Genomic DNA, 23,461 nt, shown 5'->3' with positions numbered 1-23,461 from the left:
GAAAAACATCAATCTAAAGAACAGAGACCGCACTTTTTGGTGTCGGTACGGGCTGTGTGAGGCTGATGTGGGCTCGTTCACTTTATTTTATGCACTTTGTCAGCACCTGAAGGGGCACCACAGAAATACAGCCGAAAAAGGCCGTCAGGCAGCAGCCCCCGGCGCCTCAAGTCCGGCTCCTGGACGTTGTCACCCACACTCAACGTCTGAGGAGCACCTCCCCAAGTCGCTGCTGAAGCACAGATCCTGCAGCAGCCGCTTCCCTCTTGTTAAAACAAACAAATAAAGCAGCGAGCCGGGCTCTCTCCTGAGGCGAGCACCGACCCCCGCGCAGCGATCCCCCCTCACGCCCTCCCCGCGCCCCGCCGCTGACAGGACGCGGGCCCCGCCCCCCTGCCCGGCTCCGGGCCCAGCTGCGCATGCGCGGGCCTGGGCGCATGCGCGCTGCGGCGCCCTTCGCCTTCTCCCCGCCCCGCGCGCCCGGCGGCCTCGTCGAACGCGGAAGCGCGCGCGCGCGCGGTGCGGCCGTTGGGTCCTGTGAGGGGGCGCGCGCCGGGGAGGGGCGGGGCACGGTGTATGGGGGGTAGAGAGGCGCGGGCGCTGCCCGCTGCCTCAGGGCGGGCGGGGGGCGCTGAGGGGAGGGCGTCGCTGTGGTGTGCTCCGTGTGGTGTGCTCCGTGTGGTGTGCTCCGTGTGGTGTGCTCCGTGTGGTGTGCCCCTCGTGTGCCCGGTGTGCCCCTCGTGTGCCCGGTGTGCCCCGTGGGGTGTTCCTGGTGTGCCCCATGTGCCCCCTGGGTCCTGCCAGCGGTTACCTGAGGGAAATAAGCTCCCCCCCCGGTCCCCTCAGGCACAGGTGTAGCGCAGGGCGGTGCTCCCCTGCGCTCTGCTGCCGAGCCTGGAGCTGTTTCTTCGTCTTTTTTCTTCTTTTCTAACTCAGAGCGAGATAGTTTTGGTGTTCTGGGTCGAGTTTTTGCGTTTTCTGTTCTTAGTGGCTTTGGCATGGGGTAACATCGGTGTTTTCCTGTTACTTTGTCCCAAGGTTGCATGTGGCGGATGTAGCAACATTTTGTGTTGTTACACGTAGCTAACATTTATATAACTTTTTGCATAAATTTAAACCAGAAGGGAATCCCATCTACGCTTTCCATAACTCAGCTGCGCTGTGTTTAGTCCAGAAATTAAGTGATGTTGACCAAATACCATGGCATTCATTCACTACTATAAGCTGCATGTTCCTCAACATTTCTTTGAAAACATTTTTCTTCTCAAATACAAGTTCACAAGCTACTAAAGATACTTAACAACTTCATGTTGAAAAGTGCTGTTTGCGTAACAAATTTGGTGGCGCTCATTAGGATGAAGCCTATGTATGTTTCTAGAAACTTTGTCAGATGCTTGGTCAGTTTATAGCTCAGAACCGGGAGAAATCATTGCTACTGCCATTAAATGCCTAAGAAACAAACACAGACAGTGTCATAGCAATGTTTCTGGTATTTTTTTTTTTTTTCAGGTACCTTTGGGCTTCTTACAAAGACCAGCAATGGAGAAGTGGAGCTTAATGACAGTTACTGTTTTACTGGCCCTTACCGTACGCTGGACTGTATCACTGAGTTCTTACTCAGGTAATACTTGTTTGTGGCCTGTAAAATAACCACATGAAGGTGAACTGTGGAGCTTGTGTTAAATTAAAGTAAACTTGCATGTAAAATCATGCAAGTAGGAAGGGGTATGTTACTTCAAGTGTTGTTGTGCTTTAGGGCCTATTTCCCTAAGGTTTGTATAGTACCTTGTTCTTATTTTTCTGGAGCGTTCAATGTTAAATTTCACAGTCATTTGGTACAAAATGCTGAAAAAAAAATATGACTTAGGGGTGGAGGCAGGGTCAGTAATGTTTTAAGAGTAGCAAGAGAACAGCTGGCTGTAGCTGCAGTGTTACCACAGTCCTGTCATATATTTGTTTAATCTTATCCTTTAAGTTCTGTAGCAGATTTAACCTTAAATTATTTTTAGATAAGACTGTACTGGTGGTAATGAAGATGGCACAACGGTGACATGGAGTGAGTGATTATGTTGTGCCCCGTAGCTGGACTTGCTTCAGATTGTTTACAGCGCGAACGGGAGCTATATTCTTTTAATAGATGAGTATTTCTCCTCCCCATCTCCTAATACTTGCAAAGAACTACCAAATTTTTTTTCAAACCTCTCAGTGGTAGTGCTACGCTTAGCACAGACTTGCACAAAGCTTGCTCTCTGTGGATTTTTTTTTCTAATGCACTGTTACATTCAGTCTCCATCAGCTAAAAGAATCATAAGCTCAGTCAAATTCAGCTTTTTTTTTTTTTTTTTTTTTTTTAAAGGCAATTGGGATCTTCATCCCCTGTGCAGCTGGAGCAGTTCAGTACTGTTCTAAGGATTTTTAAAGTGGTTACTCCTGGGTTTTATTTACATGAAGTAGTTTGCTTGAAGATAAATTGCACGCGTACCTTCTTAAATAGTTATTTTTAGTTCGCTTCCTGAAAATGCCATCATAAAAGATCCGTTCTACCAATAGCTGAGGCTCTCTTCTATCCACCCACATACAGAAAAACAGCCTCTCTTTTGCCAAAAGAGAGTAAATTTTTGCGCTGCACGTATTTATATTTACATTGCGAACTATTTTTTTTAAGCTGATAAACTTCAAACCAGTCCAGATTCTGAAAGAGTCTTAAAATAAAGCCTGAACTAAAATAATGTTTTTTTTCGTGTGCACGCACACTTCTTTCACACGCTTGTTTCATATAGAACAACCATATAACTTCTTTTGGAACAGGGAGAACAAAGTCTGATCCAATTGAACAAATTATTAAGGCTTTCAGCTCTAGCTGTCTGGAGGAAAAAAAAAGACAAATCTGAATGTTAGAGTTGTCAAATGCAGAAGTACATCAGAACCTTCTCCCTGCCCGATTTGATTTCCTTCAGATGTAATAAATCTTTAATTACTGGGACAAGAAAAAAATTGGTCAGGGCAGCATTTAAACGGACACGGTCCCTTTTTGCTTTCACGGCTGTTCAGCGCAGTATAATTGAGCAAAGGATCAGAAGTAGTCATCGCTCTCCGACGCAGGCTCTGGTAGAAATGCTGATTCAGCATACTCTGAAACCATGTGTGGCATGGATGGCCAGATGTGAGGACGTTAATTCTGCCCTAATTTACTGTATAGGGTTGGATTCCTGTATCATTTCCCTTCTGTTGTTGCTTGCTATCTAGCATTCTTTAGGATCTGTCTCTAGAATTAAGGTCACGATGGGGATAACCAAAAATTCTATGGTTCTATTCTATGATTCTAAAACAGAACACGAATACCTGGCTTTGCAAGGTTACTAATTGTGATGACCTTAGATTAGTTGGTTTTGCCTCATTATTGAGAAAAACTAGGCTTCGTAGATCTGAGTTTTTTATTACGCGTTACAAAGCTCCTGCTAAATACCTGTGTTGAAAGGCAGCTTCAGACCTTTAAAAATTTGTTTCCTGTTAATACTGAAACTGATTGAGACAACTGTAAATTTAGAGCATTTGTGACACCTTTAAAAAAAAAATCAATTTTTTATTAATTCTGAATTATTTTGTCTACATACTTGATGCATGCTGCAGAAGGGAGCAAAATACCAGTTCTCAAACTAACTGAAGTGTGTCAATCTCTGTATTTGGCTTCTAGAAATGGAACTTTTGGATTAAGATCTCATTTTATCATTCAGAAGTCAATTTCTTTTGTTCTTCTCTTTTTTTTTTGAGAAGGGATAAAGCTGAAATAAAATCTGTGTGTGTGTATGGTACCCCTGGATAACGCCTTCTTGTATTTCAGCAGTGCTATGACAGGTTTCTTTGTTCCACTTGATTTTTAGCTATAGAATGGACCCTGATAAATCTCCTATTCTCCAGTGACCTCAGTTATTTGGGAAACTTTTAGTTAAATGTTGTACGCTGTGAAGATAATCTGTTCTTCCACCTAGCCAGGAATAAATTAGTGGAGGTAATCTACTCTCTCTACTACTCAGGAATAAATAGTAGATATTGGAGCTTGTGTGTCTCCCGCAAACATAGATCACAGGGAAAAAATTATAGATGGCTTCCCTGTATTTTAAGGAAACTCTTAAATCTCTGTCTCTTTAGCGTCAATATTTTACTGGAAGCACTATCAGTCCAGTTTCTGTTCTCAATAAGCACAGGTTAATAGAAGTAAATAAACTCTGTGATGAAGATGCTTAACAAACTGCCCTTATCGGAGTTCGGTTTATGTTAAGGAATTGTTTTTGAGTAGACATCCGAAGTACTTGTATTGATAAAGCTTTTTTCCATCGAGAAAAGAAAAAAAAAAATCTTTAGTTTTCTGAGAGACTTATGTATGCATGTGTGGAAAAGTGTCCTTTAAGATAATTCCCTTTGCAAACTGCTACATAACAATCACTCAGTTTAAAAAAAAAAAAAAAAAAAGTGAGAGAGAATTCCTGTAAACTCAAATGGAGCAGTTATTATTTAGAAGGTTTTGTAGATTACAAGATTTTTTTTCTTCTTTTGAACCTATTCTGTGTACCGGACAGCCTGTTTTAGGAAATGGCTTGTGCTAACTCTATTAAGAGTCACGGGGAGAGGGGCAGAATATGCCGTGTTCTTGCTAGAGTGGCAGAGCAGGCAGCAGAGGAAAGGGAGAGGAGCTGGGGGCTTGTGGCAGGTGCTAGTTCTAAGCAAATTTAAAAATAAGCCTGGTTGTTAATTACAATAGCGAGGTACCACATGACACGGCTGCAGTGCAAGTGGGAATATTGTCAATTATTGTTTACTGAAAGAGCAGAGTTTGTTCAAAATCAGCGTGAGATGTCTATTATGTATGTTTTCTTATTTCAGAGAATGTGCCACATTTTTCATCTCTACTTGGTAATGATTTTTTTTTTTTTTTTGTCAGATGAGGAAGCCATTCTTCACAGTGGAATATCTTGATAAATGCTTATCACAGAAATATCCAGAAAGCCAAAAGAATGTCTAACACTTTTTAACTGTTAGACAGTGTAGCAGATGAGGTCTCTGTTTTATTCCCGAACATAATAGAGGAATGGAGAATAAAATTAGTCTTATGTAATTATGCAAATAAATATCTTGAGGAAAAGCAACTTGTTTAAACAGAATACATTAATGAATACCGTAACCTCTTTTTTAGGTGCAGGAAAACCACCTATGTATGGGGACTATGAAGCCCAGAGACACTGGCAAGAAGTTACTTACAATTTACCCATCAGACAGTGGTAAGTAGTGCTGTTGTGGTTCAGGTTACAAAGGGGTAAATGTAATGAAACTTTGTGTCATGCCTTACTTAAATATACATTTGTCTGAGATCTCTGCAACATCTTTTACTGTTCCCAGAACTATTCTAAAAATCCTTTTGCGGTGATACAATATCATCCTGTACGTAGAGTGAAATACTTTTTTCTTCACAAAATAAACACGCTAAAATTTGGAATTGGACTTGCTAGGTATTAGCTAGTACAATGGGACGTTCTGGCTGGTAGGTAACTGTGTTGTTGTGAAGCTCCAACTTTGTTTGGAATTGACTGGAAAAATCAAGAAGCAATTTTTAAGTAAGCGTATATGAGAGAAGCCTCGTTACTCAGTTTCAAAAGAAATCAGTTTGTCTTCCTGAGTGTCAACCAGTTCTCTGCTGCACAGAAGCTCTCATGATTATCGGCACTGACGAAACCACAGCTCTGCTCATCTCACTGAAGCTGAAAGGCAGGGGCCTGCCAGTAAGCGTAGAGGCTTGAATTCTTGTGCTGGAGGCACAGTTTGTTTTTTACACCCATGAATTCTTTGTTCACACCTGTGTTCTTTATATAGATTTTAAACTGGGGGTGCTTGGAATATAGATGTAAGGATAATGAAAGTATTTCTACAGATCACTTAGTAGGAAAATTATTCCCAATATCTTTACTTTTATATTACTTGTAATGTTCCTTAGAACTTGCATGGAACAGTAAAATTTTAGTCGTATATATGCTACAATGCAACCCAGAACAAATTGAAACTCTGGCTAATCCTTCAGCAGGTATAGTTATGTTCTGTTTGTGGAGTCTTTTTTTTGTTTTGTTTTTTCCCCTCAGTTCTCTGTAGGGGAACAGATGTACTTTAGAGTAGAAGAAAATATTAATTCAACTATTTCTGTAAATATGTGGGGCCAATCCTGAAAGTTTGGCACTGTGTGGAACTTTGCAGATGACTCTACGGGATGATCTGAAGTCACAATATAGTGTCTGTATTACCATTTTGTTTCACTCTTTCTGGGATGTCTAAACCTCTCGTTGTGCCAGAGGTGGGATAATGGAGAGCTGACGTAATAATAGAGTTGGCAGCTTCGATCCCCTCTGCTACGCAGAACTGTATGTACCTAAAATTAAGAGTTATAGCAGTCATTATTTCTAGGAATTCCCAGGGGTCAGATGAAACTGTACTGCAGGCTGTGCTTAGCCTATGGGCTGCCAGTTGGGCTTCTCGGTCTTGTTGTATTAGCTCTTCGTTTTATTTATAACAGGAGTTCTTCAGATTGGGTCTGCTTTGGGAATTGAATCTCCGCTGAGGTCGTACTTGGTTTGGGGAGTTTGGAAAGAAACATTTCAGCTGACATAGGAGGGATTACTTGGTAGAGTGCTGAGATCTCTTTCGCCTCCTGTGTTATACAGATTTGCAATATCAAAAGATGTTATACTCTGGTACTTAGAGACAGCGTTCAGGTCTGAAGCTGAGATTCTAACTGTTTCCAGTGTTATTTGTTTAGTGCTTAGAAAAGCTGCCTAGGCAGCAAGCACATGTTCTGTGGATTTGTCGAGGTAAATGTAGAGAGCAGTTTTCTTGTGAGGACGTAGTCCTGGAAGATCTCTGGATCTCCCGATCTTTTCACAGACTTTTTGTTGTTAAACAGCTCTGCGTAGGTAATACAGCTGCACATCCCATGCATGGTTTCGTTGACCTGAAAAAAAGACTTTTTTTAAATGCTGGAGTAAACCACAATATGGTTGGTACTTAGTTTCTTTCAGAGTTTTCTCTGAGCCAGAGGCCAGAATTTAAGTAGTTCTAATATATATTTTTTTAGAGTCTTGTAGAGGATGTATCAAAAGACATCCTTTCTTCTTATACTGCTAATTAGAACTGTGAAGGCTTTTTTTGCTAAGTATTACTGGTTTTCTTGGAGCTACAAGTATATGGAAGGTAAAATAAAATAATAAACACCCCACAACATAACTGGAAAGCTTTCTACGAAGTTGCAGACTATTAAAATCCATGTGAAAAATCTGAACTGCCTTGGCACGAGCAATGTTGAATGGTAGGATAAGACGCGGAGATGTAGCTCAAAGAACTGTGATTTATCATGAGTTCATAAGGTACTTCAGACAGCTCATAAGGAATTCAAGAAACATCATTTACAATAATAAATGTCAAAAATTCACCACATTTGAAGGGAGAAACTGGAAAAGCCAAGAGTGTGCCCCTTGGCGGTAGAATAGACTAGTCAGTCTTTTTCACTGTGTGGTGTAACGGATCTGATGCCTTCTTTTTGTAACTTTTGTTTTCCTTGGATAAAGCCTTCTGTTCCTCCTTTGGAGGTGACTTAATTCTAACTGCTGCCAGCCTTCTGTAGAAATACAGACACGATGGAATTACAGATGGGAAAATCCTTCTCCTTTGTCTCTCGCATCCTCCTGAGTTTTCTTCTGAGGTAGAAAAAGGTAAAGGGGTTGTGGCTGACATAACTGGTGGAGATTCATGACTTGTGTTGGCAGTTCAGGAGGCATAACTCTGATAACTTGGAGCTTCTAAGAAACTTTTTTTTAGCCCCCTACATTGCTTTTTGTTTGTCTGTGTAATACCTTTGTCACCTTTTTTCACTTCTGTTTAGTTGCTTTTCAGCAGCGTAACTTCCTTTGATATTTTTTCAAAACTTTTGTATTAAGGTCTTTCAAACAGCAGCAGTCCACAGCTTGGTAAACTACAGTGTAAAAGAGTGACAGGTAAATTTTAACTATACAGGAATCATTGTTGCTTATTAAATATACCTTCCAAGTCCAGAAAAAAAGGAGTCTAGGATGATTATAAGGAAAATAACTAGTGAATCCCCATTCTTTTAAAATTTCAATTTAACTACTTTATTTCTATTTCCTTATTGGCAAATTGAGTGCTGTCTTCTGGGGTAATTGACAGACATTAAAATGTAGGTTTTGTTTGTAGATGGAGGTGAGGACCTCTGAAGCTTTCCGCATAAATATCTAGAGTTATTGTAGATACTGCTTTTGTGCAGGCTTTGTATTAATCTCTGGATTTTTATCAAATGTGGTTCTCATAAAGTATTTTTTTCCCTTTCAGGTAAGTTCTAACAGTTGTTGTTTTTTTGTTTTTTTTTTTTTTAATCATCTATTCTGCAAATACAAGTGAGTATATTCGGAATACCTTTTGCTTTTGTTATGTTGCTTGAGTTGTTTTTTTTTTTTTGTTTTGTTTTGTTTTTTGTTTTTTTTTTGTAAAGTAAAATAAGTCAGGTAAAGAAGTTGCAAACTTCCTTTTGAATTTTGAGTACATTGGTAAAAATATTTGGTTTACTGTTCAGCCTTCTCCTTGGGCCAAAACAAAGCTAGAAAGGTAGATTCTTCAATATATTTATGCATGTATATGTATTTTTTTCTCAGGTACTTCAATACAAGTGATAACAACCTCCTGTACTGGGGCCTTGATTATCCACCTCTTACTGCCTACCACAGCTTTTTGTGTGCTTACATGTAAGTTCATTGTTTGAAGTATTTACTACTGGGAGGAACAGAAAACACCAAATTGACTTTTTTTTTCCTGCCTGAGGAGAGAAACTAGGAGCTAAAAATCACTGATCTGATGAAATTGAAAGTATTGTTTGCTACTTTAAAGCTAGGGAAATAAATTTTGAGTATCCCTGTCACTTAAAACTAATACTACTATTTTTCTGCTTCATATTTACTGTAAGGGGGACTGAAGGGTTAAATTATTCTGCTAGGTCCTTAAATTTTAGCAGATTTATATGTGACTTAGCTTTTAGTTTTTCACGTAAGTCATTGCTGGATCAGCGAAAAAAAAAAAAAGTGTCGTAGGAATTGAGTGCGCAGCATGGGAAACTTCTCTTGTATTGGGAGCCTGAGTGACATTTGATGACTGGATATCATGTAAATAGAATTCTGTTATTGGAATACTTTTTCCACAAGAGCTTTACTGCTATTGGAATGAGACTTATGGAATAAGAATGTAGGTTAAAGTGCACAGGCACAGTTATGTGGGGCATCTATGTGAACTGTAAATGGTTTATATTTAATACTTAAGCATGAGAAGTATTTACAATTGTTTTTTTAAAAGTCAGTGGAACTGGACTGAAGGTAGTTATCTTGTCCCCATAAATGCTGTGTTCTGTTTTCTCAAACGTTTTTATTAATTGTGAATTAGCCGCTGAATTCTATAGTATAAGCAGGTCTAGAAGTGAGGAAAGCCTTTCATTGATCATTATTGCTCTTTGAAATATTTCTCCTCATTCATCTTAATTCTTGGAATATGCTCCTGTGCATGTCATCTTTATTGCTGAAAGGAGTGTAAAGGGAAATGAGAACTATCTCACATTTTGATGTGCCTGTACTTTGTTTTACAGTGCAAAGTTAATAAATCCTGATTGGATTGCTCTCCACACTTCTCGGGGGTATGAGAGTCAGCTGCATAAGTTATTTATGCGTACAACAGGTAGGAAAAATATTTCTTAGGAAGATTACACAGATTTGTCTGGTTTACTAATCTAGTATGTTTCATTTTGTGCATCTTCTCTGTCTTCACCAATTTCTGATCGGTTGGGTGGCTTGGCCAGGTCCACGTGTTACAGACCAACCTCCTCTGTTCTCTTCTCTCTTGCTGTCACTTGTGAAGCTGATAGTGTTAAATGTGCAGAGAAGTTTTCAACCAAGCCAAATCAGTAAAAACTCTAAAACAAGGCTACTTTTTTTGGTAGCCTACAACCATTTTTTAAAATTTTCTTTTCCCTTTCACTCCAATGGATATGTTTTTTACGTTCAATTTAGCTTTTTTTTTTTTATTTATGGTAAAAATATTTCACACATAGACTAGCCTTCACTGAAGGATCCTTACTGTGAGCTTTATACCTTACCTGAAAAAGGGACATATTCAATATTTTAAAGATGTTATTTTTTTTAATGGCTGCTACTTTCTGGAAATAAACCTGAGTTAACAAAAAGTAAAAATGTATTTTATTGCTTCTATACTAAGTCTCATTTTCTTGTGGTCACTCTTCCAGCCATTTGATTATTTTGAACTGCCTCTACAAAAGAAAAGGGTATAAAACAAGTGCTAAAAACATGTAAATAACTTAATTCATTAGCTGTTAAAGTAGGACAACAAACAATGTATCCAGTGAAATTCTGCTCTCTGTGCAATGGCAGATGCCAAGTTATCTTGTTACTGTTTTCTTTCATTTTAAATCTCTCTTTTGCTTCATGTAACAGGATAGAGTTCCACAAATGCTTCCTGATAACACTGGCAGGATTTGTTGTTCATCAGTAGCTTTTTTTCTATACTTCCCAAACCTCTCTGGTCTCTTATAATTGATTGAAATGAAACAAAAAAATCTCTAGAACTTAATTATCCTTGAAATGGTCTTTATTAATTTTGAAATCAACTCACTTGACAAGCCACTGATGGATTTGGAGGAATGATAAACACTTTTTAAACAATAACCATTAAAATAACGCGTTAAAATAATTCAGAATGTTCAGTGTCAGCTGTTGGTGTTACACCTTTATAAAGCATCAGTGTATTTGTTTTGCTAATGCCTAGGCCATATTTGTTTAATTGTGGCTTAAGCTTACGAAATGATCATTATACTGAATAACTGATTTCTTTAAACATTTTCTTCCAAAGTCCATGACCAAAAAAGCAATGGGTATTTATCTTGTGATAACAGCACGCTTTCTGAGATCTGTTTATAGAAATAATCTGAGACTTTCCACAAGCTATTAAGGCAATGCTCAAGAAGAATTCACCCGGTGGTTTAAGCGCAAGCAGGATCTGACATAGCTGTAGGCAGGTGAACCTGCTGGCTCTTGTTTTCTCACTGACCCTCTTACATGTATGTGCTATGGACAGATGATCAAACCCAAATAATTTTAGTCTATTTAACCACATCACTGGTAATTCCCACAAAAATATGTTGGAAATTGATTATAACTTAGAACTTGCTAATTATTTGTGCCTTTGAACTATACATTCTGTTGAAAGGAAAAAAAAAAAAATCAAAACCTTGCATGGATCTTCTCATAGCTGATTTCTTTTGAGAATTAAGAATGCCTCTCTCGTTTTGGCATGTGAGGAACTAGTGTACGCTCTGTTATTGACTGAGGCTGTGCCAGAAGTCAAAACAGCTGAACACATGGAAGCAGCAGCTTTTGGACATCAGAAATGATAGCGTTAGAAACATTAACGAGATCAAATTCTGTAGACCTATTTCTTTTTGTCCTTTAAAGTGAAACTACCTAGTTTATTCTAACAAAGGACTTTCTGATATTTTTAATGTTTATTTGCCTTTATTTTTCCTTTGTCTTCCCCAAAATTAACTGGGGAAAAAATAGCTTCGTTGTAACTGCTAAACCTGAGCTATCTTTTAAAATAATGGTACCTACGGTAACGTAACATAAGACAATGGAAAAGTGTATTCAGCTGAAACTGTGACCACCTGCCTTTTGAACTTTGGTTGAGGTGATTGACTAAAATGAAGTTTTCATGTCAAGATACAGCTGCAAAGCCCACGTTCAACAGAGAGGTAAAAAGTTATCCAACACTGTAGTTATCTGAGTTTTTACACAAAACACAACCAAGATGTGGAGTGTTAGGAGGCTAAAACTGTAAGCAAAAATTTTCAATTCAAATAAAAAAAATAATAAATATGCAGCACAAATTGTACTAAGAGGTGTGTGGGAGATTTCTAATATAAAGGTGGTCTTTGTTTTTCAGTGTTTGTTGCTGATTTGCTGATTTATATTCCGGCAGTTATTTTATATTGTTGTTCCTTAAAGGAAACATCTACTAAAAAGCAGGTGAGTATCTGATGTGTGTGCAATTAAAAAGCAAAAACCATAAAACCCATACTGTTAAAACAGTAGAAATTTAACAGGATAAGAGTTAATTAATGTATAGAACATCGTGATGGCTTCAGTTGAAGTAAAACTGATGATGATCACTATACGTTATATGAAAGACTTCTCAGGCAAAAAAAAAAAAACAACTTATTTTACAGCAATTATTTTAATGTCTTCAATAACAGGATGCACTGAAGTTTAGTAGCCATGAACTCCTGAATTGTATTTCTTTCTGAATTTATTACTTGGGTAGTAAAAGCAAGATTTGTGATGTGACATGGGGGAATCTAGGAGCTGCTCTGTCTCATGCACTCCTTATGGTAGAACAAATACTCTTCTGGGGTACTGTCTTCTGATTTTTTTGGGGTGTTTTTGAAGTTTAAGATGGGTGTGGGTGATCTTTGAGCTGGTTGGTGAAGGGTAGGCTCATCTTCAGTATTTTCTTATCTATTTTTATTCCTTAAAATGTTACTGACGGAAGATTAATTGGAGAGGATGCATGATGGAGGGGCATTTTTTTCTGTTGGAGAAATAGTATAAGTTCCCATGTCTGATGTTTAATTTACAAATAATTATTTTTCCCTCTCTGTTTTGATCCTTCCAGGTTTCCAGCGCTCTCTGTATACTGCTTTACCCAGGTCTCGTTCTGATTGACCATGGACACTTCCAGTATCCTTGTTTTGCTGTGCAATGAAAGGAATTTCCATTTATGAAGTAACACTCTTCTTTGTTACTTGCCTTTAGCTGGGGGGAAGGTTACCTTTGTACATGAAGGCATCTGAGGGGCTTCTGCCTACCCCGAAGCAGAAGTGTTAGAGAAAACCGTGAAGTCTAGAATATATGGGAGATAAAGAGCTGCTATTGGGACAAATCAATCCAAACATGAATAGCATTCTTTCTGCACCTCCAGCTCATATTTCTGTCAGTCACTTTATTGCAGAAGACGTCAACGGTAGTACAACAGTGAAAAGAGTAATGGCTTGTGCTCCTGTGATTTGTGTTTGGAGAAGGAGTCACCTGAGATCTTCTTGAGATGGCAGAGGAGTGTGTCAAGCAGAGTAGTGTAAAATGTTCGTTTCTGTAGAATGTGCCGTTCTGTCTTGTCTGTGCAATTACTTGAGATTGGATTCACTTCACTTAATGCCTAGCCAGTTAAAAGTTAGGCATCTAATACAAGCTGTGTCGTTGGAGCTAACTGTAGTCAATGTTGGTGGTAGACACCTTCACAGGTGGGTCTTTTTTTTTAATAAAATCTCTGTTCTTACATTTACTCTGCACATCAGCAAGTAAATGCTGTTAGTTGGCTATTCCAGGCAGTGCTGCTTGGTGCCACATAGCAGGGGGACGTGATCTCGGAGCTGATAAACATGGACACTTAAATATTTCAAGGGGATATTAAATCTCATCATCTACTAAATCAAGTTTTGATTACCCAATAACTTCCTAATTTGTGTTTTTCTTCCAAGAAAGTGCGTGGTGAACTTGGAAGTCAACGTGTCTTAGAAAGCAGCTTTGGAAGGGAAAAAAAAAAATCATAATGCTATTGGATATTGGAGTTACAGTGCAGGAATTCTGAAATTCTATTTTTGGCCTCACCCTTTAAAGAGAGAGGTCGGCTGGAGCCATCATTTACAAGAAGAGGGCTGGGATTGAACGTAGTTCATCTTAGATGAGAGAAGCTGGTGAGACAGTAGAAGGCTGAGGGTCAGGTTTTTGATTTGTAAGAGAGATACAAAGAGGAGAGTGATAATCTGTTGGGTTTTTGTGCGTGTGCGTGTTATGGTGGATAGGGCAATAAATGTTCCTAAAGTAACCTAGGGAATATTTGGTTTTCAAATACATGGAAAAATATTTTAAACCTTAATTGCAATGATGTGCTGGAATAGGTTGTCTGTGGAAGTTGTGGAATCTCCCGTGTCAAATTCGTTAAGGCAAGGTTCAGCAAACGTTGTGTAGGTACTGCCCAGGCGCAGCAAACCCTGTTGAAGGGCACAAACGTACCGTGCAGTCTCTGCCAGCCTGGTGACTCCTGTGTGAATAACTTTACTGTCTGTGACCGACTCCCAGAAGTCAAAAGATTTACTTTGCTGCTGCTGCACATCTCTTAAAGATCATAGCCTTGCGGTTTAACAACGCGTTGATGTGAAATTGATGCGATCTCAAGTGCATGTGGTGATCTTGCGTGGGAAATTTGAGTGGGTTGAAAACAACAGTCTGAATGTGTTGTCACAGCTACTTATACTGACAAAAGGAAAACAAAATATTTTGAAATTTCTGAGGATACAAGCCTTCTGTTGTTTCTCTCCTTGTGTAACAACAATAGCAAATGACAAAGCGAATCTTTTGTTGCATTTTAATAGTATCTTTGTCTTTTCAAACTTCACTGAACTAGGGAACCTGTTTTCAAAGTCTGAAGGAAATGATGTTGCTTTCAGTGGCTATTTGTTGTGTGTACAGTATTAGCAACTACGGGGTCTGGTCATGGATGTATTGCAAGTGGAATATAATCTCAAAAAAAAAAAAACCCACAACACAATCTTTGAACTAAAAAATACACAGTTCAAATACTGTTGTTTGAAAAACAAACAAAAAAGGGGTTACTCTGCACCTTACTAGGTTCTCTCACTAGTTTAGATCAAAGCTTGGTTGACTGTCTATATGTTACATGTATAATTAACACAAATGCAGTATCTGTTCTCATTTTTTGTCTATGCAAGCTTTCAAGCCTGAAAAATCGGCTTTAAATAGAAGTAAAATTATTTATCCGAAGAAAATAGTCACAACTATCAATGTATTTTTAAAACAAACTTGGAAATACTTACTTTGCATGCTCCTTTACACTTGTACCTCAGGGCGTTTGTTACTAATTCCAGTACTAAGCTGTGTCTCTTGTCCTTAACATTAAAAAAACATATACAACTCAGTGAGCCTCGGCTTTGCCTTGTGGGGTGTACTTTGGTTGTCTTATGACTGGGACCTTTTGGGGTCAGTGGCGTTTTGCTTGGCCTTAAATTATAAGCAAATGGAACTCTACCATTCTCTGCCCTTCTTTTGCTATTTACTTGGAAAATGCTTCAAGAAGGGACTGAAAGGAAAGGGGTAAGTGGCTTTAAATCATTTTATCTTGTTCAAGAATACACCCACACAGCCTGGCATTGAGTGTGATTCTCCTTATTTGCATGTTCTCATTTTTGAATTAATTTCTAGTGCAAGATACTTGCTTTGTCACAGTGCACTCCTCTCTTGTAGAATGAGCATTTCTTGTTGAGATCTACATTAAGTGTTTCCACTGCAAAGATAGCAAAATCTATTACGGTGTCTTTTTCTCAGCACTATTCATTCTGTCCACTAAATTAAATGTGGGCTGTGACGGGCAGTTAGGTTAGATGGGCAGCAGGAGCTCTGTGTTGTTCTCACTAATCAGGGAATGATGAACTTTTTCTGTGGCACTGGTAGCCCTTTTCGTTCAGACTTCTTAACCTTCAGTTCTCTTTTTTAAAAAAGATTTAGGTTCGCTGTGATTTGTTAAGAGTAGCTGGATTTATCTTCTCTGATGGAAGCTTTTCTCTTTATTGCAGGTTGGTATTGTTAACTAAAATAGCAGGGACAGTGGTGGCCTCCTTTGCTGTGTGCTGGCTCCCGTTCTGTACCGACATGGAACAAATGATGCAAGTACTCAGAAGACTCTTTCCCATTGACCGAGGCTTGTTTGAGGCATGCATGTTTTCTTCTCCCCCGCCCTGCTGTAAATGTTCTGTATTCTTAGATCCCTTGAGAAACCTTCATCATGACCTTTAGGGATTTCATGTGGGAGACACACCACAGAACCAGTAATTTGAGATGGCTTCTTCAGCAGTCATTTCTTGCCAGTTATTTAATCCAGTATTTAACCCCAGCTCAGCTGGCATCTTCCAGAATATTATCTGAGTAGACAACACTTATCCCATCATCAAACCCATACCTCAATCCATACATTTTTCCATTGACATAGATTCCATAGTAATTGACAGTGTCAGAAGATAAAACCTTAAAAGTTAATAGATTCGGTCTCTATCTCTGCTTGTGCTCAGCTTTTTTTGACATGTTTAATCATATAAAAAGCATTTTGGGTGCAGACTAGTTCTTCCTTATCGACCTAGCTTGTATTTTCAGTGCAAGTTTCCTCGGTATGTTCCAAGTCTTAGGCAGTTCTGCTTTTACCTTTCCTCAGGCTGCTGACATTTGCATACTGCAAGGTGCTGAGTACTGCGGCCTGAGTACAGTAAAGCAATTACTCGCTTACCTCACTGATAAAACAAAGGGTGCTCATTTCCAAAGTAGCAGTGATTTGTAGGTGTTTTGCTTAGTCAGGCATGAATCTCAGTATCGCACTTTTAAAGGCAAATTCTCGACTTCAAGTACAACCACTGAAATGTAACTTCAAATTTTTAATTATTGATGTCACACGGATTTAAGCAAATATATGTTTTGATTAATCTTAAATTTTTTTAATCTTTAAGAACCAAATGCACAAAAAGCCTCCCCACCTCCCTGAAAACCAATGACCCTATTCCTTAGGAATTATCTGAAATTTTATAAATCAATAGTTTTGGTCACCACACTTTTCATCCAGTGCGAAGCTGAAAATCTGTAAGAAACAATAACCATCGAGTCTGACAAAGCTTAAGGATTTTAGTCTAATATTAGCCCAAATATTTTCTAAGTTGATCAGGGGAGTGACTTGCTGGATGCTAATGTAGATAAAATGAGAAATTGTCCACGTAAGCAACGCGCAGTAAATTTATACTGGGGTGCGTGTAACAGGTTCTTTGAATTGGTTCCCATTTACAGAAGCAGTAACAAATGCTGATGGTTGTAAAATCATATTAGCTATTAAGTAGGCGTCTTGTGTGTTTGCTGGTGCTGCCAAACCCTCTGTTCACTTGTAATCCTCAGCAGATTTGAAGTGCATATTCTGTATTGCTAGTGAGCATGTGAGGAAGATGGCTCAGTTGCTGGTGCTAGTAGCTTTCTTGCTGTTATGTCTACACAGCTGTGATTCAAGCAGCTGTTTAGGGATGAGTTTCATGAGCATGATAGCTGTAGTTACAAATTTAATTTTGAAAGTGATCCTAGCACAACTGCTAATGTCTTTAGACTTCTTGATTTATTAGTGGTTAACTCTGTCATTGCTAGCAAGCAGTAAGCACAGCTAAATACTTTCAGGTATGTAATGAAATGTGACAGTATATAGAATGCCTTCACATTTGAACAAAGGCTCGTATTTTGCCATTGTTTAATCAGAGATTTCCTAGGGACTGGTGGTTTCAGAGCCTTACTCTCTCAAAATGCGTGGTCTCATGAGTTAAGGCATAGTCTCTTGCACTAAAGAGCTGTTTCTCATCAGGACTTGTAGCTGAGTCTCCTGGAACTTTCCATATTTGATTGAAGATGAGAATCATTTAAATTACATCTCAGAATATGATACACACTGGCGATAGTCTTTTTGCAGTGCTAGAAGAACCCAACTATTCCCCCCAACTTGCTGTCACTAATATAAGCTTAAACAATGCAATTAATGACTAATTATCTGTTTGTTTTTCTTCCCCAGGATAAAGTAGCCAATATTTGGTGCAGTTTAAGTGTCCTTATAAAGATAAAGAATGTAGTATCACCTCAGACTCAGCTCAAACTCAGGTAAGACATAGCTGAAGTGCTAGGTAGCTTTTTGTCTGCAGGGGTTTTCACAACATCAGTCATTTTTGTTGAAGAATTATGGGAAGGGGCATTTAAAATCTTCAAAAAATGCTTTCTTTATACTGTATTCTTCTTCCAAGTGATAAGGGTTTCCCCAAATACTGTTAGGAATACTTATGACTACAAAATTTTCTGCTTGTTTATGTAGTGACTTGAACTATGTAGTTGGTTGAGACTGAATTAAAATTCACATACTCTCCTCTTGGAGGAATAATTACATTTTTTAATGCTCTTAAAAATGGGAGTTCATGTTTTTTTCAAATAAGCGAACCATTCAAGTTTAGGTTTACAGCATCTGAAATAGTAATGGAAGTGCTTTATTCTTTTTTCAAAAGCACTTATGTCGGCAGAGACCATTCAGTGCTGTTCTTCTGTAATTGAGTCTGCTTGAGGGATTTTGTACTTCTGAAAATTACAATTAAATTTGTAACTTTCACAGAGATTTCAAAAGTGATTGTATGATCAACGAAGTATTCACACTGTTTTTCTTGCATGTTTTTTTAGTTTTGCTGTAACATTCCTGAGCCTGCTTCCTACTTGTATAAAACTAACTGTCCAGCCATCTCTACGAGGATTTAAATTAGCTTTGGTAAGTGTATATTTTTAATTGTTCCCTATTTTACATCCACCCTGAGTGCTGGTGTGTGACTAACCATTCTACTTGGTTTCTACAATGTGCAGAGATGTGTGTAGCATTAAATGCCGTGTTGCTTCTGCTGAAGAGATTGGTTTAAAACTGTTTTGCTGTCAGAGATATCCAGGAGGGTCTGACTGGCCTTTTAAATCCAGACTTCTTACCTTAGCCTTTTTTTAAATTAATGTTGTATTTTTATTATTTTCCTCTGGAGAGTTCTTAGAAGACTTCTTACACAACAGAACTTAATATGGAGTTGATTTTTTTTCCTGTTTTCCCCTCTTTTTGTTTAATTTCCAAAGTGCTATTTTTTGCTTAATGTGTTGGCTGCAAAATTCAATAAAAAGGCTCAGTGGTGGACTTTGTAAGCTCATTAGTGCCTCCAAAAGAAAATGATGCTATTTTCTCAAATGTTTACGTTTGCTTAGTCTCCTTATATCTTTGAATTAATTAACATTTACATCCACGTTACTTAAAAGCAAAATCATTTTGCTTTGAAATCAAAATTGTTTGGAGCCAGTGCTAAGGTCTCAAGAGTTATAACACAGTTTTCTATTTTTAATTTTACATAAGTGGTGCTTAAGAATTGATCACAATATTACCTAAAGCTAACATTTGGCCTTTCTAAGAATTGGTGCATGTCTTCCAGTGTGTTTCTGTTTGGCAGGAAAAAAAAAGTTTGTTTCCTTTGGGGTATTGGCTGTTCATGATGACAAACAGAATTTGTCAAAAAAAAATGAGTTCTCTCTGTTACCAAAGTTTGCGAATGCTACTGTACGTGAATATTGGGCATAGCTAGTGGGGATGCTCTTGACAGTAAAACTAAGCAAGACTGGGGACTCTTTACAGAAAGTGTTTTATGAGTAATTCTGGGTAAACTTTCAAACAATGTGGTTTTCTTTGTGTGTATAGGTGGTTACAGAAGCAGCTCAGTGTATTTGCAAATTGCACTGGAGTAAATGTAGCAGTTAATTAGAAAAATCACATCATTTAGCTCATACATTCATGCAAAGACTGTGCCAGCAGAGAAACTAGAACAGTGCTTTGAATTGCAGTCACATATGTTAATACATCTCTGATTTCTTTTCTAAGGTTAGTTGTGCGTTGTCATTTTTCCTGTTCTCCTTTCAAGTACATGAAAAATCTATTCTTCTAGTGTCAGTGTAAGTAAATTATTTTTCTGTACATATATTCTGATCTTCTTTTCCTCATCTTGTTGCATGCTGCTTTCTCACTTACAAATATATCTGATGTTAAATACTCTACACGCTTTCTTTTCTGAATAACTTGTAAATGAAAATATATAAATACAGCCATGCTGGCCTTTCCTGCGCCATTCTAAAGACAAGGTGTGCTGCCATAATCAACAGACACATAGTCTTGTGTGTGGTTGTCTCCCCTGCGCCTGGAAGGAGTGTCTGAAGGCAGATTTGGAGAGGCAGCCCTCTTAACACTTCCTGCTCACGCCTGAAAGGAAGCCTGAACCAGTAGTTAGAAAACTGCTGTTATCTCTGCAGGCAGTTGCGTAGATGTTGCAGTATAGGTGCTCCTCAAAGCCTGCACGAAGTCTTGTTGTTGAACAGGCACTAATCAGGCTCCCCACGCATGCTGCTGGTGTGTGCTGCGAGGGTTTGGCACTGCATCTCCAGCTGCAGACCCTCATGCCGGGCAGGGTGTCCCCAGCCTTCAGAGGGGAGCAGGGGGAAGCAGGGCGCCTGGGCAGCGTACACAACACTTTAGATGCTGCCTGTCTGGGGCTTTCTGAGCCCTTGTTAATGGTGCACGTAGCATCCACGTGAAAGGCTGAGATGACAAAGTGCTGTCACTTCTGTGTTTGTGTATCAGTTTTTATTCTTCTACCTTTTAGACCAGTCTGCTTAATCCTAAATGAAATCCCTTTTATGGCCACGTGGTTCTTACTTGTATCAACCTTCAGGTGAGTCAGACACCATAAATGTTGTTTTATATGTTCTTCCCCGATCCTAGTAAGTATAAATTCATTCTTTTGCTACTCTTTTATACACTTTAGAATGTAACTCAATGTGCACTCACTCACTTCTGGGTAATTCTGCTTTAACAGTATGTTGCCTCTTCTTCTGAAAGATGGCCTGATGTTGGCCTACACTGTGACCATGCTGGCATTCCTGTTGGCCTGCGTGGCTTCCTTCTCAATATTTGAAAAGACCTCAGTAGAGGACCTGCAGCTGAAACCATTCTCCCTTTTCCTGAAGAGATACATTTCGTGGTTTAAGTCATTTCCCAGGATTGTCAGGAGTCTGGTAAGTAACTTTATTTCCTCTAACTCTTACTTGGAGCTCTTTGTGGTACTGTAATGCTTGCATAAACCAGTTTGACATCCGTAACTCTGAATAAATTCTCATACAGGCAAAGCCATGCTGCCTCAGTACAGAGGTACGCCATAATTTTTTTCTGTGATGTCATCTGTATATAGTTTGAAGAATACAGAGCACACAAGTAACGAAAGTAGCAGCTTACTCATTTGAGGTGTTAAATCAATACTAGCTAATACATCATTCTGTGTCTTACAGTTCCTGCTTTCTGTAACCCTGATGGGCGTCCTGTCTCTGATGAGTGCTACAGTGCGTCCTCCACAGAGGCTGCCGGATTTATTCCCCGTATTGGTGTCCAGTATCTCTTGCTTACACTTTTTATTCTTTTTGGCATATTTTAATATTATTATACTATGGGACTCAAAGAATAGTAGGAGTCAGAAGAAAGTCAGTTAATCTGTGAAGATCAAGGACTAAACTGTGACAGGACAGTATTTTCAGTGAACAGTGTCTGGCCTTGCAGGTGAACTCGTTTGTGATGTAATACAATTCCTGTGATCTAATGAAAATCAGAAAACACACTCATCGTTTTGTTTAAATATGTGTAAAGGCTGTTTTAAAGGCGAAGTACTTTGAAGAAGTATTTTTACTTGGAAATGTAAGTTGGTGTGTTTTCTTCAGAATTGTAATACTTGTTGCCATTTGTAAGCCTGAAATACCCAATAAAGGACCAAATTTTGAATTAACGCTAAAATCCCTGACTCTTCTAGCAAAACAGCAAGCTGTTGTGTTAGTGTTAAGCTTCTACATTTCCCAGCATAAGAAACACAAACAATTCAAAGAAATACAGGTTAAGTGCTAAATATTAAGTGGCAACTTGGAGTTGTCTTGCTGAATTGTTTTATGGCACAAACTGTCTTGTGTAGTCTGTCTCTGTCCTGCAGCGTTCTGCCATCTACCACGCCGCAGATTATCCCAGCTGCTGCACGAGGCTGTGCATCGATGTGGGAAACCCTCTGGTTGCTACAATCTTCACAGAGCAGTTGGTTCTTCAGGTAACATTGCAGGGAAAAAAATTCACTGTTCACTGCTAGGTGACCTGGGCACTCAGCCATGTGCTGGAGCACATCAGGACAGCGCTGTAGCAGCGGTAGTTCACCCACAGGTGGTTTTTTAGATACTATGATGCGTTATTTTCCACAATGCCAATGTTTTCAGAATGATGAAGAGTAGCATAAGCTGCAAAGTTAATGTTGGGTGCAGAAGCAGAGGCTGCATCATTTGGAAAGGGGAAGGCTCCTGCTCCTGGGGGGAGCTGGAGTGCTTTTGTTTTAAATCAGCAGCTATGATTTGGTTTTAACACTGTGGTGTTACGTGTCTCTCAACAAGTGTTTCTAACAAAGCTGAAAAGCCCATTTCAACAGCTACTCACCAAAAACAAACAGTGAAGCTTGTATTTTCAGCACGGTTAGGTTTCACTGTTAAATACGTCAAGAACTTTTTTTTTTTTTTGAGGTTAGCTGGGAGACAACCAAAAAAGTAACATCCAAAAGAATTTGGTTCTGTTGAAGTAAAAGCTGAGATACTACGATGTAGTTTGAAAACAACCAAAAAAAACAACAAAAAAAAAAAGCACACCACAAAGCGCCCAACCAAAAACCCTGCCACCTCTTACTGCACTGCAATTTGCAGATGTAAATTGAGTTAAACTGCATTTTTCCCTCAGCATATTGCAGCCAACGCTGCCAATAGTTCAGAGAACACAAATTGATTGAATAATTACATACATAAAAAAGCATAAAGTAAATCAAAAAGCAATTTGTGGTAGTTTATTTAGGAGCCTGACTATTTGTATAATAACGTTAAGAAGTTTTTCCTAACTAAAAGAACATTCAGCTAAAAGCTAACAGTCAGTGATTGTTTCTGCGCTCCCATAATACTGACCGCCATTCCTACAGGCTTCACCAGGAGCTGTATCTCTGTATTGTCACACCATTTACTGTTTGAGCCCTTCCTGGAATTGGAGCAATTAACAAAGCCAGTAGCTTGCTTGCTAACTTTTTTTTACCAGTATATAAGTTGGTTCTCTGTAGTCGCTTAAGATGGAAGGAAGCAGAAGAGCTTCAGGTCCTAATTAGCCTGTTTTCCTGTACTCATCACCAGATCAGGGCAGAGTCCTTCCCACCCATATAAAAACATTAGTTTTGCGTGTATCTCTTTTCTTTGTCCTTGAGATGGCCTCCAGGGGTGATAAAGTGAGAGTCATACGATCCACCTTGTGTGGAACTGGAAATGGTTCTTAACAGACCCAGCTGTTTCTGAAAGGCAGAAGCCCAGTACACCAAGAGGTCAAAGAAACAGTAACTGCTTAAATAGCTAAGGCATGTGTAAGGAGTATTTGTAGCAGAAGCTTAGGGTAAAAACATTTCCCTCTCCCAAAAAATGATTAAATACCAGCGTTCCTTATTCTGATAGTGACAATCCTGTAATTTGCTGCTGTAGCTGATTGTCCACCCTCATTCTTACTCTTATGCGCTATAAAGTATTTTCTTTTTGTTCTAGGCTCTGTGCAGGACAGCTTGATGTAGGATGGCATACAGTTCATTTACAGGCTCTTTTCAGATCAATAA

At 38.9% G+C, this 23,461-nt stretch overlaps 1 protein-coding gene across 1 annotated transcript; it reads left to right on the top strand.

Annotated features, from left to right (window-relative positions):
• Window positions 1–1,276: 1,276 nt before the first annotated feature.
• On the top strand, window positions 1,277–21,546 carry ALG6 (ALG6 alpha-1,3-glucosyltransferase). Its single transcript, XM_084290857.1, has 14 exons — window positions 1,277–1,621; window positions 5,192–5,276; window positions 8,703–8,792; window positions 9,680–9,768; window positions 12,046–12,128; window positions 12,775–12,839; window positions 15,084–15,269; window positions 15,749–15,884; window positions 17,761–17,846; window positions 18,411–18,495; window positions 19,633–19,703; window positions 20,408–20,476; window positions 20,621–20,819; window positions 21,090–21,546. The coding sequence occupies exons 1-14, from the start codon at window positions 1,369–1,371 to the stop codon at window positions 21,285–21,287; spliced, it is 1,695 nt and encodes a 564-aa protein (XP_084146983.1). The 5' UTR covers window positions 1,277–1,368; the 3' UTR covers window positions 21,288–21,546.
• Window positions 21,547–23,461: the final 1,915 nt, after the last annotated feature.

The sequence above is a fragment of the Netta rufina genome (genome assembly GCF_964035555.1).
Source record: "Netta rufina genome assembly, chromosome: 8".
Classification (NCBI taxonomy): Eukaryota; Metazoa; Chordata; class Aves; order Anseriformes; family Anatidae; genus Netta; species Netta rufina.
This window is presented reverse-complemented; position numbering and strand designations above follow the sequence as displayed.

Excerpts from the sequence above, each read along its gene's own strand:
- ALG6 (XM_084290857.1), top strand. The coding sequence starts at position 1,369 with ATGTTTCTAGAAACTTTGTCAGATGCTTGGTCAGTTTATAGCTCAGAA. Across the intron at positions 5,277-8,702 it reads AATTTACCCATCAGACAGTG|GTACTTCAATACAAGTGATA; the intron begins GTAAGTAGTGCT and ends TTTTTTTCTCAG. Across the intron at positions 8,793-9,679 it reads AGCTTTTTGTGTGCTTACAT|TGCAAAGTTAATAAATCCTG; the intron begins GTAAGTTCATTG and ends TTTGTTTTACAG.